Raw genomic sequence first — 17,568 nt, forward strand, 5'->3', positions numbered from 1 at the left:
AGGACTCCTCACACTCTGCCCCTGCTCCAGCCTGGGGTCCCTCCCATGGGAGACAGTCCTCCACCAACTTCTCCAACAAGAGTCCTTCCCACAGGCTGCAGTTCTACACCAATTGCTCCAGCATGGGGTCGATCCCACGGGGTGCAGCCCTTCAGGAACAGACTGTTCCAGTGTGGGTCCCCCACAGGGTCCACAGGTCCTGCCAGCAAACCTGCTCCAGCGTGGGCTTCCCACAGGGTCACAACCTCCTTTGGGCACCCACCTGCTCTGGCGTGGGGTCCTCCATGGGCTGCAGATGGAATCTCTGCTCCCCCATCATCCTCCATGGGCTGCAATGGGACAGCCTGCCTCACCATGGTCTTCTCCAAGGGCTGCAGGGGAATCTCTGCTCTGGCACCTGGAGCACCTCCTCCCCACCTTCTGCACTGACCTTGGTGTCTGCACGGCTGTTTCACATCTTCTCACTCCTCCCTCTGGCTGCAAAATGCTGCTCCTTTTTTTTTTTCCTTCTTTACTCTGTTATCCCAGAGACAATACCACCCTGGCTGATGGGCTCAGCCTTGGCCAGCAGCGGGTCCTTCTTAGAACTGGCTGGCATTGGCTCTGTTGGACATGGGGGAAGCTTCTACCAGCTTCTTACAGAAGCCACCCCTGTAGCACCCCTTCCCCCCCACCCCCACTACCACAACCTTGCCACATAAACCCAAAACAGTTACCCTTGACATTAAACTGCAATTCTAGCTAATTTAGAAACGAGTATGACATACTTCGAAATTTCTTTTTGTGTTCTGGCTTTTGCGATGTACTGCATACTTGTCAGTGGGGTTTCTGACTGTCTCCATTTGAATGTCATTATTTTAAACAACTGAGAGATGATCTAATGTGACACATGCAGGACCACCAAGCATTACCAGTTTGGTAGCACTGTCCTTTGACCTGGTTGAAATTCTAGTAGTAGTTGTTATAGCAGTGTACTTTTCTAGTAGCATTCTTGATCCTGGTGAGACCTGTAACAAGACAATCCCCTTTTGTACAAAAGTTAATTGAAGAATAGATATATGACTTCTATTCTTATGGTAAATGGGATTACATCAGGCTGGCGGCCAGTCACTAGTGGGGTTCTCCAGGGCTCCATTTTAGGGCCAGTTTTTTCTAATGTTTTCATAAATGACTTGGATGTAGGACCAGAAGGTGTCATGAGCAAGTTTGCAGATGACAACAAATTGGGGAGGAGCTGTCGATTCCGTCGAGGATGGAGAGGCCTTGCAGAGAGATCTGGACAGGTTGGAGAACTGGGTAGTCACCAACCGCATGAGGTTTAACAAAGGCAAGTGCCAGATTCTGCACCTGGGAAGGGGCAACCCTGGCTATACATACAGACTGGGCGATGAGGCGCTGGAGACCAGCCATGCTGAAAGGGACTTGGGGGTCTTGGTCGACAGCGAGTTGAACAGGAGTCAACAGGGTGCCCAGGCTGCCAGGAAGGCCAACCGTATCCTGGGGTGGATCAAGCATGGCATTGCTAGCTGGTCCAGGGAAGTGACACTGCGCTGGTGCGGCCTCACCTCAAGTACTGCGTGCAGTTTTGGGCACCACAGTATAAAAAGGACATAAAACTATTGGAGAGTGTCCAAAGGAGGGCAACAAAGATGGTGAAGGGTCTAGAGGGGAAGACATACGAAGAGAGGCTGAAGTCCCTTGCTTTGTTTGGTCTAGAGAAGAGGAGACTGAGGGGAGACCTCATCATGGCCTACAGCTCCCTCATGAGGGGGAGCGAGGAGGCAGGCGCTGATCTCCCTCTGGTGACCAGTGATAGAACCCGAGGGAACGGCATGAAGCTGCCAATGGGGGAGGTTTAGGTTGGATATCAGGAAAAGGTTCTTCACCGAGAGGGTGGTTGGGTAGTGGAACAGGCTCCCCAGGGAAGTGGTCACAGCACCGAGCTTGACTGAGTTCAAGAAGCATCTGGATAACGCTCTCAGTCATATGCTCTGATTTGGCTGGTCCTGTGTGGAGCCAGGAGTTGGACTCGATGATCCTTATGGGTCCCTTCCAACTCAGGATATCACAGGATCTGATCCTGTGATCCTAAGATCTTTCTTTCCTATTATTGATTATAATTACAGCAGAGAGGGTATGAACAAAAGTAGACTTGAATGGGAAGAGTAATCAGAATGAAACAATGGTCAGAAGTCTCCATTTCATGTTCCTGAGTTAATCCCAGGTTTCTGCCCTTTAATTCTTCTTGAAGCTCTACTGTCTCAAGCATGCTAACAAGGTATCCCTTTCAACTCCTGCAGTCCCATCTGCCCCACGGCGCTGAGACACTCAGTTTTTCCTATCTCTTTATCACCTGTGTTGTATGAAGCAGGTACTGCCCACACAACTTCTATCTGACATTTCCTTTTTTTTTTTTTTTACCCAGTGCTGCCAGCTCTCAGAGCAAGTCTGTACTACTTCTGACCCCTATTCTAGCACATCTCAAAACTTACATCATGAGTGGTTTTTTATCTTAGCAACCTTGTAATGTCCATTCTCTTCCCAGTTATTGCGACATTGTACAAAGTTTGTCTCCCATATGTGTTTCCACATTTGTAAGTTATACAACTGCTGCTTTATTATGCTATAACTGACAAGTTATGTTTTGAGGTTTGTGCATCTGTGTGTACATCTACAATCGAGTTTGAAGAATGCTTGTCTATGTGCTTTCAGTTTCCTTTCATTTTAACAGATTTGAAAATAGAAATCAATGCAGTTAATTCAGTTAAATGTCCACATGGAGTTTAATGAAACATGACAGTGATGATAGTTGTCTTTAATACTATATATAGAATGCAGCACTTCCCAAGATAAAAAGTTTGAGGAGACTCTGACTTCCAGGTGGTTCTGTATGTAGCTTACAACTCCTCCCTGAAAAGTGTGACTGCACTGCTCAATTGCTTTGTTCACTTTGCAGTGCCCACTGAACAAGGGAGGGTGTTCTGTGGGAAGTACTAGGACATTCTCGTGTAAAAAAATGAATAGTGCAAAATAATACAAAAAGTAGCGGGAACATGTGAGAATAAATATGTGCGATACCAGTATCTGTATAATTAAACATACTGGGGGCTAGGGGAAGGGGAAAGGGTGTTCTTGCTGTAAATATGGTTGACCTTTTTCTGTTTAGTTTTATTTTCTACCAAGGTTTTATACACTGGAAAATACTTGAGGAAAAATTAATTGAGCATTGGATGTGCCAAAAAAAACCAGAAAAATGGGAAATTTTAAAGAATGTGAATGTCATATTGTATGTTTGTTGGCTGCTGTCTATCAGTGTGAGTAGTGTTCGTGAAGTATTTTGCTATAAGGAAAAAATGTGGTTATTCCATATGGTTTGGCATGTATATGCTTAAACCCTTTCTATAAATACTTGAATTAAAGGACACCAGATGTTGCACAGAAGCTGCTGCTGCTTTCTGAACTTCATGGTATATTCTTTCAAAACCCACAGGAAGTAGCTAAGGGGAAAAGTGTATTAATTAAGGTCAGAAATAGATTTTCCAGATATAGAAAAACAGCGTTTGATCTCCAGAAATGTGAGCTGTCCCTGGAATCTGGTGGCAGTGTGCAGCACTGTCACATGGAGATCCAAATTCAGATTTCAAGTGCTCAGAGCTAGGCTAGCTTGAATGTAAGCCAGTCTGTGGCCCTTGGAAATGGACCCATCTTTTGACCCATCTCCTCTGGCCAGTGTTCATAGTCCTGTAGACAGTCTACAGGGAAAACATTTTTCCAGTTTTTCTTGACCTGAAGAAATAACGTTGTAATACCAGAGACTTGAGGAGAAAGGAAAGTGCTAGAATTCCCAGATGCTCTGCTCTTCAAACATGAAATATGAGCAGACGTACCCAGACTATATTTTGTAAGCTCTAGAATTATGGCAAAAGAAATACCAATGGGATTTGCTTTGCATTGATTGAGGAACAACCAATTAAATGTTTCTGCATTTAGAAGTACTGGCTCTGTTGTAGCTGTAGTGTCTTCTGCTGTTTACTTCAGACCAAAGCACTCAAAGTGTCTCTCCTGCAGTAGTAGTTGGCATTGAGGTGTCCATCTGTCTTTATGCAATGAATACCTAACTGTTTATATTAAGTGGCATAATTCTGATGGAAGAAAATAAAACATACAAAGACATACAAACAAGTAAGACTCACCACTGAGCACTCATGTCAAGCAAATCAGATACTTTAAAAATGCATTGCTGATGTATTAGGTAGTGTTTGTGTCATGGTTTGACCCCAGCCAGCAACTAAGTACCCAGCAGCTGCTTGCTCACCCCACCCCCCACAGGATGGGGATAGCATCAGAAGAGCAAAAGTGAGAAAAACGTGTGGCTTGAGACAAAGTTCAATAAGTGAAGCAAAGCTGTGTGTGTAAGCAAAGGAGAATAAAGAATTTATTCACTGCTTCACATTGGCAGGCAGATGTTTAGCCACATCCCAGAAAATAGGGCTTCATTTCACGTAATGGTTACTTGGGAAGACAAATGCCATAACCACAAACAAAGTCCCATTCCTTTTCCTTTCCTCAAGCTTTTAATGCTGAGCACAACTTGATATGGAATGGAATATCCTTTTGGTCAATTTCGATCAGCGGTCCCAGGTGTGTTTCCTTCCCAACCTCTTGCCCACCCCTGCCTGCTTGTTGGCAAGGCAGTGAGAAACAGAAGCAGCACTGCTCAGCAATAACTAAAATATTGGTGTATTACCAACTTTAAAATGTTTTAGTCACAAATCCAAAGCACCGCACCATCTTGGCTGCTGTGGAGAATGTTAACTCCATCCCAGGGCAGAGCTTGTACAATCTCCACCCCTTATTCACTATTATTTAGATGCCTGTGACTGGGGCTCCATCTGTTGCAGTGATCGCTCAGGACAGGAAAGGCAGCATGTTGTGTTGAGTTGTTTGGCACCAAAACCAGCTCAGATTCAGTCACTTGCCCGGTTCTTTACTAGGCTCATCATCTATTGGTTTTGGTGGCTTCTGCTGTAGTACTTCCTGTAGCATATAGCTCAAATCACAGGTAGCAACAATTTAAAAATATATCTGTTACAGTACCACTAGGAGGGAGGTGTGTCTTTTCTCCTGTCTCCCAAAGAATTCCACTGCGGGCTTTAAGAAATCTTACTGCTAAATTTGTGTTTTGCAAGCCTGTTACACATCCTCTTTCTGTACCTTCAAAAAAAAAAAAAAAAGACGACAAAGCTGTCTGGAAAAATCTTGGATACCTCTCATTTTGTTCTTCAAGAAGAGTGATGACAAGAACCTGAAAATGAAATAGCTTTTATAATGTGTTATACCTGTGACTTCTAGTATATGAAAGAGTCATATACTGTCAGAAGTGGAAGAATTTCCTACTTTTCTCCGTTTTCTTCAAATTAAAGCATGAAGATCATTTTTGTTCTTTGAATCAGTCTACAGAGTTCCAGTATTCTACTACATCAAATTCAAGGTTGTTTGTCTTTAAGATCAGGTTAGACCTTGCCTCTCAACCACATCTAATGTATATTCCTGCAATACTTGCTATGTTATTTTGCCTACTTTTATAGCATCCATACTGCACTTCTTGCAAGCTGCTGTATTCCTTCATGCAGAATGCCTCTAGCAATATGATGTTCTTTATTCAGGGGGTTCATGAATTTGCTTTGCATGTGTAAAAAATAGTGAATGTAAAAATCAGCGTGTTAGCTCTGAAAGATGTGTCTGGTATGCTTTTAAAATAAAAATCATGTTATCTCTATTCATTACCTGAGAAATAGCAGATTTACCTGTCTATTATGTTTCTGTCAATGTTTGGGCAGTCAGATTTTTCCTCATTTAGAATAACGGTAAATACAGGAAAAATAAGAAATACTCAAATATCATAGTGTCATAAGTTTACTCTTGTTTAGTTAATACTCCAGAATCACATTAGTATGCATTGTAGCCTAACTGATACAGAACTGTGTAAGTATTCATCTTTTTATTGACCTAATGCCTTTGAATTTATTTTGTATAGCCAAATTGTACTCCAACTGAGCGAGCCATTGCAAGACTTGCAACACACCCCATCTTGAAACCCAGATTTGTTGAACTTAAAGGTATGAACTCTTATATTAACTTTTTCATTACTTCAGTAGCTTACTCGGTAAATTACCTTGTTCCTGTATATTCCTGACATGAACAACCAGTATAAAAAGAAAAGTAAAAAACTGAAAAGGTCCTGAAAAGAACCTTAACTAGCTGCAGTGAACCAAGTGTCACAAGCTTGTAGTCATTTATATTGGTTGAAATGGGCTTATGACAGTATGCTGTATGACATTTAAGATACAAGGTGTAGGACAAACAGGGCTCATAATGGGAAGGCTAAAAATCAAATGGATATAATGGAGCATCTCTAAATTAAATAGGACTGAACTGGCAATGAGCACAATAACATGCAAATACAAAGGTAAAAGGAGCATTACACCTAGATTTCCAGAGGCAGCTAAAAGGTTTTGCAAATGGCTCCTTTAAACTTCCCTGGAAACTGTCCCCAGACTCCTTAGGGAATCTTTCCTGGTTCTTCAGATTATCTCCTTTTTCCTTTAAATTGAAATTTTCCAACTAAAATTGATGTTAAAAAGGGTCAAGTTATAATAATAATGTCACAAATTTACTTTGTTAATAACAGAGCATGTCAAATACCCATTTAATTATATCTGAGCAATTTACTATTTGTTTGCAGTTTTGCAAAGTAATGCCCTAAATGAATATGATTATCAGCTGCAGATTATTTGCAGAAAGAAAAGTTCACAGTTAAACCCAAGTTTAACAGTGTATTCAGTTGGCAATAATTTCAGGTTCTTTTCCTTGCTTTCGTTGATGCTGTACGCTAAGGTAGTTCTTGCCCCATTGTGTTCAGTAAATGATTGATAAGGACATTTAAAATATGTTACTCAATGCAAGATATTTAACTTGCAAAAATGTTTTATTATAGTAAGATAACTTAAGTAAACTCGTGTAGCTGCAACAAAAGATTTTTCTTCTGCCCCTTGTGTAGCTGCTGTAAAAGCTTTTAAGGATGCAAGAAAGAACACAGACAAAGCCACTCCTTCGAAAAAGGCTAAGTCAGAAGAACAGCCTAAATCAGTGCAACATTTCAGTAGCAATTTGGATGACCAAGCTCTTGACCTAGCTCAAAACCAGCAAGGACATGAAAACAAAGCAAAAATGAGTATGAAAATAGAAACTGGCAGGGTGGCTGAAGAACTGTCTGAGAGTGAATCTGACCAGAAAACTGTGGAAATGGAGAAGGCATATGCTCCAGAAGAATCTTCGTTTCAGGCGGTAGAAGTGCAAGCAGTCACTCAGAATAAGACAGAAAAGATTCTTGGCTATCAGAAAAGGAAAGAAAATATGAGCATGAACAAATTAAATGCAAAAAAAGAAATAATTAATGATGATAGTGATCAGGAACAACCTAATGAAGAGCAGTACTTTGATGACAGTACTGAAGAGAGGTTTTACAACCAGTCATCAGATTCTGACAGTGACAGCAATGATGACTTCTTCATTGGCAAAGTAAAAAGAAAGAAAAAGGTAGGAGCAGTTACTGATCTTTCTTCAGCAACAGAGAAGGATGGACTTCAGAAAAACATAGTGAAGAAAGAAAAGAACACAGCGCCTGGGACAGTGCAAGACTTGATCATGGAAGAGGGAAAGCCACATGCAAAAGCAAGCAAGCTAGAATCAATGTTCTGCAGTTCTTTGTCTAATCAGAAGTCTCAAAACGGAAGAAGGTAAACCTTTTCCCTTTGTTATGTTCTCCATTCCCTGCCTCCTTCCCAGTAATGGAAATTGTTATGATTTTTAGTAGCCCTTACCAAACAAGGATAAATTCAGCCAATTAAAGATTAGAACATTTTCAAATAAACTACTCTGCAATCTTCTTGTGTTTTCTTGACACTTACGTATTTTTCATATTCACATTAGCGCTGACCTATACATAGGATTCCTAACCAGACATGCGTCCAAATTAAATCACTTCTGAATACTTCTACTTTTACTTCTTTATTAACAAATAGGAAACAATATATAAGGGGTTTGCATCTTATGCTTGAAAAGTCATTGCACGAGTGTTTTGTTGATGACGATTCTTTATTCACAGGTGTACGTTATCTTACAAGTTTCTTGAAAAATCCTAAATTCTCTTTTTATTTTTAGAAATACTAAAGACCAGCCTTTCAAAAATGGAAGAACAGGTATGTATTACTTAAGCTGATAAGGTTATAAGAGTAAAAACATCTTGAGATTAGATCATGCAGTCTAATCATGATACGCTGGTTTTTGTTTCATTTCAGTTTTGTGGCATGTATTTTAAAATTTATTGTTAAAATAGTCAAATTGTTGAGCTTTCATTTTAATCTGTTGATATCGTTTGTTATTTTCTATTTTTGAATATTAGAAATACTTAAAGTAGGATTTACACAGGAAAGCGCTCTTCCATCTGTCTTCATATTGAGCAATTAGTGTTGCCTGTGCACAGGCAAAGAAGTGTCAGATTTTCAATAGCTCCTTCAATATTTTATTCCATTTACAGTATATATTTCCATTTTTTAATTCATTGGACCAAGGATATGATTTAATTCATGTAATATCTCATTTGTTTATTGTAAAGAAAAAAGTTGAGATTGTGCTGAATATTTATCTACACAAATTTTGAACATGGTCAGTGATAAACCTTACCTATCTGCGGTCTACCAAGTGACAATTTACTAGGCTGCAAGATGAGGAAATCCTGCTGTCAACATTCAGATGAATGTGTTCCCCATGGCTCATTGACGTGGTTTAGGCCCAGCCGGCAGCTGAGTGCCACGTGGCTGCTCACTCACTCCTTCCCCAGCGGGATGGGGAGGAGAATGGAAAAAAAAACAACGGCAAAAGCCTCGAGGATTGGGATAAGGGCAGTTTACTGGGACAGCAAGGGTTAGGAAAAACAATCAACAACAGTGCTGATAACAAATATTAACAATGGGTGATAATAGAGAACAATTTACCGATCCAATGACCAACCGGGCACTCAGCCCGTCCTGGAACCACGCTGAAACTGCGCCACCCTACCCTACCCGCCTAGCCCCCCTTTTATGGTGAGCATGATGTCACATGGTATGGAATAGCCCCCGGCCAGCTTGGCTCACCTGTCCTGGCTCCTTGGGAAATTAACTCTATCCTTGCCAGAACCAGGACATTGTCCACCCCTTATTCCATACCATCTACATCATGCCCCGATTATTTCACTGACACCATTCTCTTACTCCATGGGCCATCGCTCTATAAAGTGTCCATTGAGTTCATTTAGGCCATGGCTTTGGGTTCCATCTGCCATTACAGTCTCTCAGAGCAGGAGCAATGGTGCGTGCTGCTGGACTGTTGCATGCTGCATCCGGAGTATTTTTCATGGCTGGTGTATCTGGTATGGTCTATGCTCGCAGTCTGGACGTCACAGATGTAATTTTCGATGAAGTTCCTGGGCACCAGTTGAAGTCAGTTCTAAAGTCCATCCTTCATTAGTTTTGGGTGATTCTTATAGTTATACTATTAATACAGTGTATAGCTATTAACATCATACAATTTAATTTATTGGCTCTTTTCACCCAAAATCAGATCCCCTTGGGGTACACACCGGACTTCCCCATCCTTTGTCATCACCCACCAAGTGCACCCTGGTCCCTGAGCAAAAGCAATCCCACAGATGGACTTGCCTTTGCCTAAAGCAGGGATGACCCAAACTGTTTTACCCAACATATTCTTCATGCGCACTACAGGAACTTTATCTCCTTCTACTGGGCGTGGAAATTTTGACTGTGCAGGGCCAGCTCGATTGGCAGATCCCCTAGTGTTAACTAACCAGGTGGCCTTTGCCAAATGTGCGTCCCAGTGTTTGAGGGTCCCACCACCCATCGCCCTCAGGGTAGTTTTTAGCAGCCCATTGCACCTTTCAACTTTCCCAGAGGCTGGTGCATGATAGGGGATGTGATAGACCCGCTCAATACCATGCTCTTTGGCCCAGGTGTCTATGAGGTTGTTCTGAAAATGAGTCCCGTTGTCTGATTCAATTCTCTCTGGGGTGCCATGTCGTCACAGGACTTGCTTTTCAAGACCCAGAATAGTGTTCTGGGCAGTGGCATGGGGCACAGGATATGTTTCCAGCCATCCAGTGGTTGCTTCCACCATTGTAAGACCATAACGCTTGCCTTGGCGGGTTTGTGGGAGCATGATGTAGTCGATTTGCCATGCTTCCCCATATTTATATTTCAACCACCGTCCTCCATACCACAGAGGCTTTACCCGCTTGGCTTGCTTGATTATGGTGCATGTTTCACATTGATGGATGACCTGTGAGATGGCGTCCATGCTCAAGTTCACCCCTCGATCACAGGCCCATCTATATGTCGCATCTCTTCCTTGATGACCTGAGGTGTCATGGGCCCACTGAGCTATAAGTAATTCACCCTTACGCTGCCAGTCCAAATCCACCTGGGCCACTTCAATTTTGGCAGCCTGATCTACCTGCTGGTTGTTCTGAGGTTCCTCAGTGGCCCGACTCTTGGGTACATGGGCATCTACATGACGTACCTTTACAACCAGCTTCTCTAGCTGGGTAGCAATATCTTGCCACAGTGGGGCAGCCCAGATGGGTTTGCCTCTACGCTGCCAGTTGCTCCGCTTCCACTGCTGTAACCACCCCCACAGGGCATTGGCCACCATCCATGAGTCAGTGTAGAGGTACAGTGTTGGCCACTTTTCCCTTTCAGCAATATTTAAGGCCAGCTGGATGGCTTTCACCTCTGCAAACTGGCTCGATTCACCTTCTCCTTCAGCAGCTTCCGCAACTCGCCGTGTAGGACTCCATACAGCGGCCTTCCACCTTCGATGCTTTCCCACGATGTGACAGGACCCATCAGTGAAGAGGGCATATGGTTTCCCATCTTCTGTTAGTTTATTATACAGTGGGGCTTCTTCAGCACGTGTCACCTCCTCCTCTGGCGACATTCCGAAATCTTTCCCTTCTGGCCAGTCTGTGGTCACTTCCAGAATCCCTGGACGACTGGGGCTTCCTATTCGAGCCCGTTGTGTGATCAGTGCAACCCACTTACTCCACGTAGCATCGGTTGTGTGATGTGTAGAAGGAGCCCTCTCTTTGAACATCCAACCCAGCACTGGCAGTCGGGGTGCCAAGGGGAGCTGTGCTTCAGTGCCAATCACCTCTGAAGCAGCTCGAACCCCTTCATAGGCAAACTAGACAATGGTTCAATTTCCTCCACTTCCAAGGCAGCTATGCCAAAAGCTTTTGGGTCTTTGAAATACCCTTTCCGGAGGTAGTCTATGCCCAGGATGCACGGAGCCTCTGGCCCAGTCATAATGGGGTGCTTTTGCCACTCATTCCCCGTTAGACTTACTTCAGCCTCCAACAGAGTCAACTGTTGGGATCCCCCCGTCACACCAGAAATACATATCGGTTCCACCCCTTCATAGTTTGATGGCATTAGGGTACACTGTGCACCAGTGTCCACTAGGGCCTTGTACTCTTGTGGGTTCGATGTGCCAGGCCATCGGATCCACACAGTCCAATAAACCCTATTGTCCCTTTCCTCCAGCTGGCTGGAGGCAGGGCCCCTCTAATCCTGCTCGTCATAGTCACTACTCACCTCTTGCAAAAAGGACTTAGAAGTCCCTTCAAGAGGATCATAAGTGTTATCAGGCCTTCCACTTGATCTGGGGGGCTGCCCGGTGGAAACTGGAGCAGCATTCTTTCTGGAAGAGTCCCTTTGTACAGCTGTCTTGCCTTGTAGCTCATGTACGCGTGCCTGCAGGGTTGAGGTAGGCTTCCCATCCCATTTCCTCGTGTCTTCTCCATGGTCACGCAGGTAAAACCACAGGATACCTTGTGGTGTGTATGCTCCTTATCCCCTCTCTGGAGCAGAAAAACACTTACTCCCAATGGCTGAAATACAGGTCTGTACAGGTGGGGAGTAAGATATATCCTCTTTGAGTTGTCAGATGTCCTGAGACAGTTTCTCCACAGCCGAGACGAGGGAGGAAGAAAGGCTCTCTTCATATTGCCGGAGTCGGCCAGCAACTTCATCCACCATGGGTGCCTCTTCCAGTCAATTACCGCCAGTGAGTTGGCGTACGATGATGGTGCACTTCGCACAAGTTTTCGCCACATGCGTCGGGTACACTGGACTTCATCGGGGTCTGTGGGCAACTGTGCGTTTTCCGGATCCTAATAAACCATCTCCCGCATGGCTAATTCCCTCAGATATTGAATACCTCTCTCCATAGTGGTCCACTTGCCTGGCCGACATACAATATCTTCGCTGAAAGGATACCTTTCCCTCACACTTGACAGGAGTCGCCTCCAGAGGCTAAGGGCCTGCGCCTTCTTCCCAATTGCCTTGTCAATGCCCCCTTCCCTAGACAGGGATCCTAGCTGCTTGGCCTCCCTGCCCTCCAGTTCCAGGCTACTGGCCCCGTTATCCCAGCAGCGGAGCAGCCAGGTAATAATGTGCTCCCCTGGAAGGCAGCTGAAATCTTTCTGCCTATCTCGCAGCTCACTCAGGGACAGGGATCGACTGATCACTTCTGGTTCTGGCTCTTCTTCTTGTTCTCGTGATGGTCCTGGTTCATCATCATCTCTCACTAAGCGAACCAATTTCTTTGTGTATTTCTTTTTGTGTATAGGGGCTACTGATACTGGTATGGGTTGATCTTTTGGCTCGACTACAGTGCCTATTGCGGGGGGTTTGGGCAGCTGCAGTGCCTGTTGCGGGGGCCTGGGCAGCCGCAGTGCCTGTGGGTCTGCTCTCTCCCTCTGGATAGTGCTGTCTACTATCAAGCAGTGTTTGATAGACTGTGGCCAGGGCCCAGCACAGCGCAGTAAGTTGTGTCTCCTTAGAATCCCCACAGCATTTTCCTTTCAAATATTCTACCATTTTATCAGGGTCTTGCAGTTGTTCAGGAGTGAAGCTCCAAACCATTGGGGGTGAAAAGGTCTCTAGATACCCGCCCATACTCTCCCACATGCCATGCCAGCCCTGACCATTCAGCCTGGGGGAAGACCCCTGGGTAATATTCTTGAAATAATTTTTGCTAACCCTGAACAGGAGTGGGAAAACATTCAGGAGACCTAGCAATAGGAATATACTGGCCTGAACATTCCAAGGGTATTCAAAATTCTCAAAAATTGTTGTGACCAACTGAAAAGGAAAAGGGGAGGTGAAAGAGTGGGAGAAGGTATCCCCCTCCTGTCTTCCCCATAGATCCGGTGCAATTATTAATCGATTCTGAAGGATGTTGACCGAGGTACGGGCCTGACCGAAATGCTATGTACAAGTACCAGCTCAGACCCATGACTGTCAATGATATCTTATCATAAGTCGTTATCACACAGTACAACAATATGAGAACAGGAACCCCTCTCCCAGAGGTGATAAACAGCGCCACAGGGATTGCACAGAGTAAACACGGGTTTACAAACCAGAGCCATGTGACCAAACAGAACATCATTATGACCAGTGACTGTTTCAATAACATCATAAATTCTTATGACAATTTTTCTTTAACACACTTGGGTCAGACTTGTCGTTATCACAACCCCTCGAGCCCCACATTGCGCCAAAAAGGACTGACGCCGTTTAGGCCCAGCCAGCAGCTGAGCGCCACGCGGCTGCTCACTCACTCATTCCCCAGTGGCAAAAGCTTCAAGGGTTGGCATAAGGGCAGTTTACTGGGACAACAAGGGAGAGGGAAAAACAATCAACAACAGTGCTGATAACAGATAGTAACAATGGGTGATAACAGAGAACGATTTACCGATCCAACGACCGACCCACCTATGACCAACCCACCTACCAGACACTCAGCTGTGCTGAAACTTCGCTGCCCCTCCTCTACACGCCTAGCCCCCTTTGATGGTGAGCATGCTGTCACATGGTATGGAATAGCCCCTGGCCAGCTTGGCTCACCTGTCCTGGCTCCTTGGGAAATTAACTCTATCCTTGCCAGAACCAGGACACTCATTAAGAAATTCTTGAAAATAACTGCAATCCCAGGATAGTTTTACCATATTTTTATGAAAGTTCATGATATATTGAATGTTTTATTTTGTACTTCTTGCACAGCTCTTCTTAAAAAGGAACCACAGTTCAAGAAGCAACCATTTGCAAAAGTTGCAGGTATTAAATGCGACAATAAGAAACCACGTTTGGAGCAGCCTCTTCATCCTTCATGGGAAGCAAGCAGGAGACGCCGGGAACAAATGTCTCAAATTACAGCATTCCAGGGGAAAAAGATTAAATTTGATGACTAAACTGTGTGCAAATTGAGATTTTTAAAAAAGATTCATGCAGATTTGCATCCTGTGGTATTTTCTTATGGAGTAACAACTACTGTTTGAACGTTTTTGTTATACTGTTCTTATCCTTTGCAACCTATAAAATAGCAACTGCTAGAACTTGCCATCTGTGAATAATGAAGATTGCTTCATTTATTCAGTGTGTTTTCTGTTACCTAATGTATGGTCATATGGTGTTGGTTCACAAATCCCAATATGTAGTGTCACCATTTATGAAATACACCTTAACATGAATGAAGCTTCTTAGGACCATGATTTGTGCCCTGTAGGAATAGTGCAGATTCTTTGGAGCTTGTTTTTTTGTGTAAAAATATACTTTAAACTATATGAGGACTTGGATGTCAAGAGAGAGATACTGAGGTGATGATCCTAGGACTATATTATCAAATACATCTTAACTGAGAAAAAGTAAAAGATTCTTAAACAGACTTCACAAATTCATGAATCTCTCAGGTAGGTGGAAAAGCCAATCAGTAGTATGCATGATATGAAAAATTCTGGAGATAACAAAATATAGACCTGCTAAATTGTGATCTCTGTTCTTTGATTATACTGCCAATTTGAAGAACTGAAAGAGTGTCTTTAATACTATTGTCCTGGTGGATATATCTGGGTGCTTCAGCATGTCTGTCTTGCACTTTCTGAAAGAATGCTGAATAAATGAAAGATCTTTGTACACTAAGAAACATTGGACTTTTAAGTGGCAGCTTGGGTTTAGAAGTTCATTTGATTGGGATATGAGGTAAAATCTTCATTGTATTTTTCTTCAGGGGCTTTTCCTACTGCTTAACTGAAACAAGTTCTGAGCTTGTAATTAATCTTTAACAAAGTTGTTTATTTAAATATAGTTACCTTTCATAATCTTGTGTCTTTCATAATCAAATTAATTCAGAAACTTGGTAAACTACTGCAGTGGGTGTAAGATAATACACTGTACAATTCATGTAGCATTTTGTAATGCCTAAGAATAGCCCTGCATCAAAACAAAGGTCCATCTAGCCTAGTATCTTCAACAGTAGTCAAAAAGGAATGCTTTAAGGATAGAGGAAGCATACAATATATCATACAACTTCCAACATGTCAAGCTTCCATTTTATAGCTCAGTGATATCTTGTGATATTGTAGCTTATTGAGTTTAATAATCCTCAGTGGCTTTCTGTTTTGCAGATTTGTCTGCTCTTAAATCTATTAAACTTGCAGAATCTGTAGTCCCTTAAGGTGTAGTAGTCCTTCCTATGTATTACGCTCTTATGAAAAACAGTCTTTTTCTATGCGTCAGCAATGAAGGCCAGAAGCGTCCTGGACTGCTTTAGAGTGTTGCCAGCAGGATGAGGGAGGTCATCCTTGCCCTGTGCTCAGCACTGGTAAGGCCACATCTGAAGTGGTGGGTCCAGTTCTGGGCTCCCCAGTACACAAGGGACATGGACAGCCTGGAATGAGTCCAGCAAAGGGTGACTGAGGGCTGGAAGTCTATGACATATGAGTGGAGGCTGAGGGAGCTGGGGCTGATCAGAAGAAGGCTCAAGATTTTGTCAATGTGTATAAATACAAGAGGGAAATGGGAGTGTAAAGGAGATCAAGACAGACTCTTCTCAGTGCTACCAAGTGGCAAGACAAGAGGCAATAGGTACGGATACAAGAAACAATAAACCTGCTTAAACAAGAACTTTTTTCACTGTGAGAGTGACAGAGCACTGGCACAGGTGCCCAGAAAGATTGTGGAGTCTCCATCCTTGGAAATACTCAGAATCTGACTGGACACAGTCCTGGGTAACCATCTCGAGGTGACCCTGCTTGGACAGTGGGTTTGACCTAAATGATAGTCTCTTCTTACCTCTACTACTTAGGACGGAGTCAAGCAATGATTCCCTAACCATCAGCGACTCCACAGGGAAGTTATGGGATGCGTCTAAAATGTGTAGTCACTGTGTAATACCTCAGTGTATTCCACTTGGGATGACTAATTAGAGTCAAATGTTAGGAAGAAGTTTAGTTTTTTTAATGTGGTGTTACTCTGTTGCTGGTATGGCCACCTCTCCTGCAGACTTTGTATCTTAATGTATATAGCCGAGCAATTTCTGCCCGTGCTCCCATCCTGTGTTAAATTCTTGAAGGCTAAACATTCTGGTTGGTCCATTTTATGTTTATTATCTAAGCATGTCTTTCCCCCACTCGGTTAGGCTCTCTTTTTAGCCTCCTAAACAAACGTCAGTATATGTGGTATTATCTTCCCGAATGGCATCGCCACTCAGAGGAATTAGAAATTCAAATAACCTTCAATTTCCCAGTGGTTTTTTTTGTTGTTGTTATTTTTACTGTACCATATGGAACAACATTTAAGGCCAGCAGCATCAAAATAAAACATGGAAACATGTTTACAGTGGTTTTGTAGGGAAGGATCATATTTTGCAGAAAAAGCCACACATTTACCTGCTATATACAAACTCTTTAAGTTCTCCACATGCAAATGCTAATCCTTAATGCTATAAATAAATAAGTAAATAAATCCTATGCCAAAGAAATGTTTGGTCTGTGACTTCTCTGGTTCCAATAAAAGGCAAGAAAAATTTCTTTTGGTAGATGTCATCAGCTATAATACAGTTTTTTTGTGGACAGCTTACCTTCCTTTTAGCAGATGAGCACCCTATTTTAAGAGTTGATTCACATTAAAGACCAAAAAGTTAAAGATTGCAAATAGCTTTGGGGGGAGAAAAAAGACTCTTTAAGGAGCTTATGTTCTAAAATGCTTTTTTGCATGTGCTTAGAGATCTAGGAGCATTGGTTTATCTTGGCATTTGAGCAAGTTTCTTACTCAATTCTTACAGCTGTAATTTGTGGCCATAGAATTCTTCCTGAAGGAAGCTTGACATCAAAACATGTTTGGTGTTTTGGGGTTTTGGGGTTTTTTGGTGGTTTTTTTTTTTTTTTTTTTTTTTTTTTGTCTTCAAAAACACTTCTGAGCTCTTACTTTGGAGAAAAAAGATAACTCACTGAACATGAATGAGAGAAGAGAGATTACGTTACTGAAATTGGTTCATATTTTAATGGGTTACTACTACTTTTAGCTGGTGCTTAGTGACTCACCTGGATCACAGCCTTAATGGACTATACAAAGGAGTAGTGATGGTTGAGACTTGATAATATTTTTTAGG

At 42.9% G+C, this 17,568-nt stretch overlaps 1 protein-coding gene across 1 annotated transcript in view; it reads left to right on the plus strand.

Annotated features, from left to right (window-relative positions):
• SRFBP1 (serum response factor binding protein 1) overlaps positions 1-14,943 on the plus strand; it is an 89,844-nt gene extending 74,901 nt beyond the window's left edge. The window contains exons 5-8 of the mRNA XM_075740068.1: positions 6,038-6,119; positions 7,061-7,799; positions 8,224-8,261; positions 14,184-14,943. Of these exons, the coding sequence (XP_075596183.1) occupies positions 6,038-6,119; positions 7,061-7,799; positions 8,224-8,261; positions 14,184-14,371 (1,047 nt within the window). The 3' untranslated portion in view covers positions 14,372-14,943. The remainder of the gene's footprint in view (positions 1-6,037; positions 6,120-7,060; positions 7,800-8,223; positions 8,262-14,183) is intronic.
• Positions 14,944-17,568: the final 2,625 nt, after the last annotated feature.

This window comes from Balearica regulorum, chromosome Z, assembly GCF_011004875.1.
Source record: "Balearica regulorum gibbericeps isolate bBalReg1 chromosome Z, bBalReg1.pri, whole genome shotgun sequence".
Classification (NCBI taxonomy): domain Eukaryota; kingdom Metazoa; phylum Chordata; class Aves; order Gruiformes; family Gruidae; genus Balearica; species Balearica regulorum.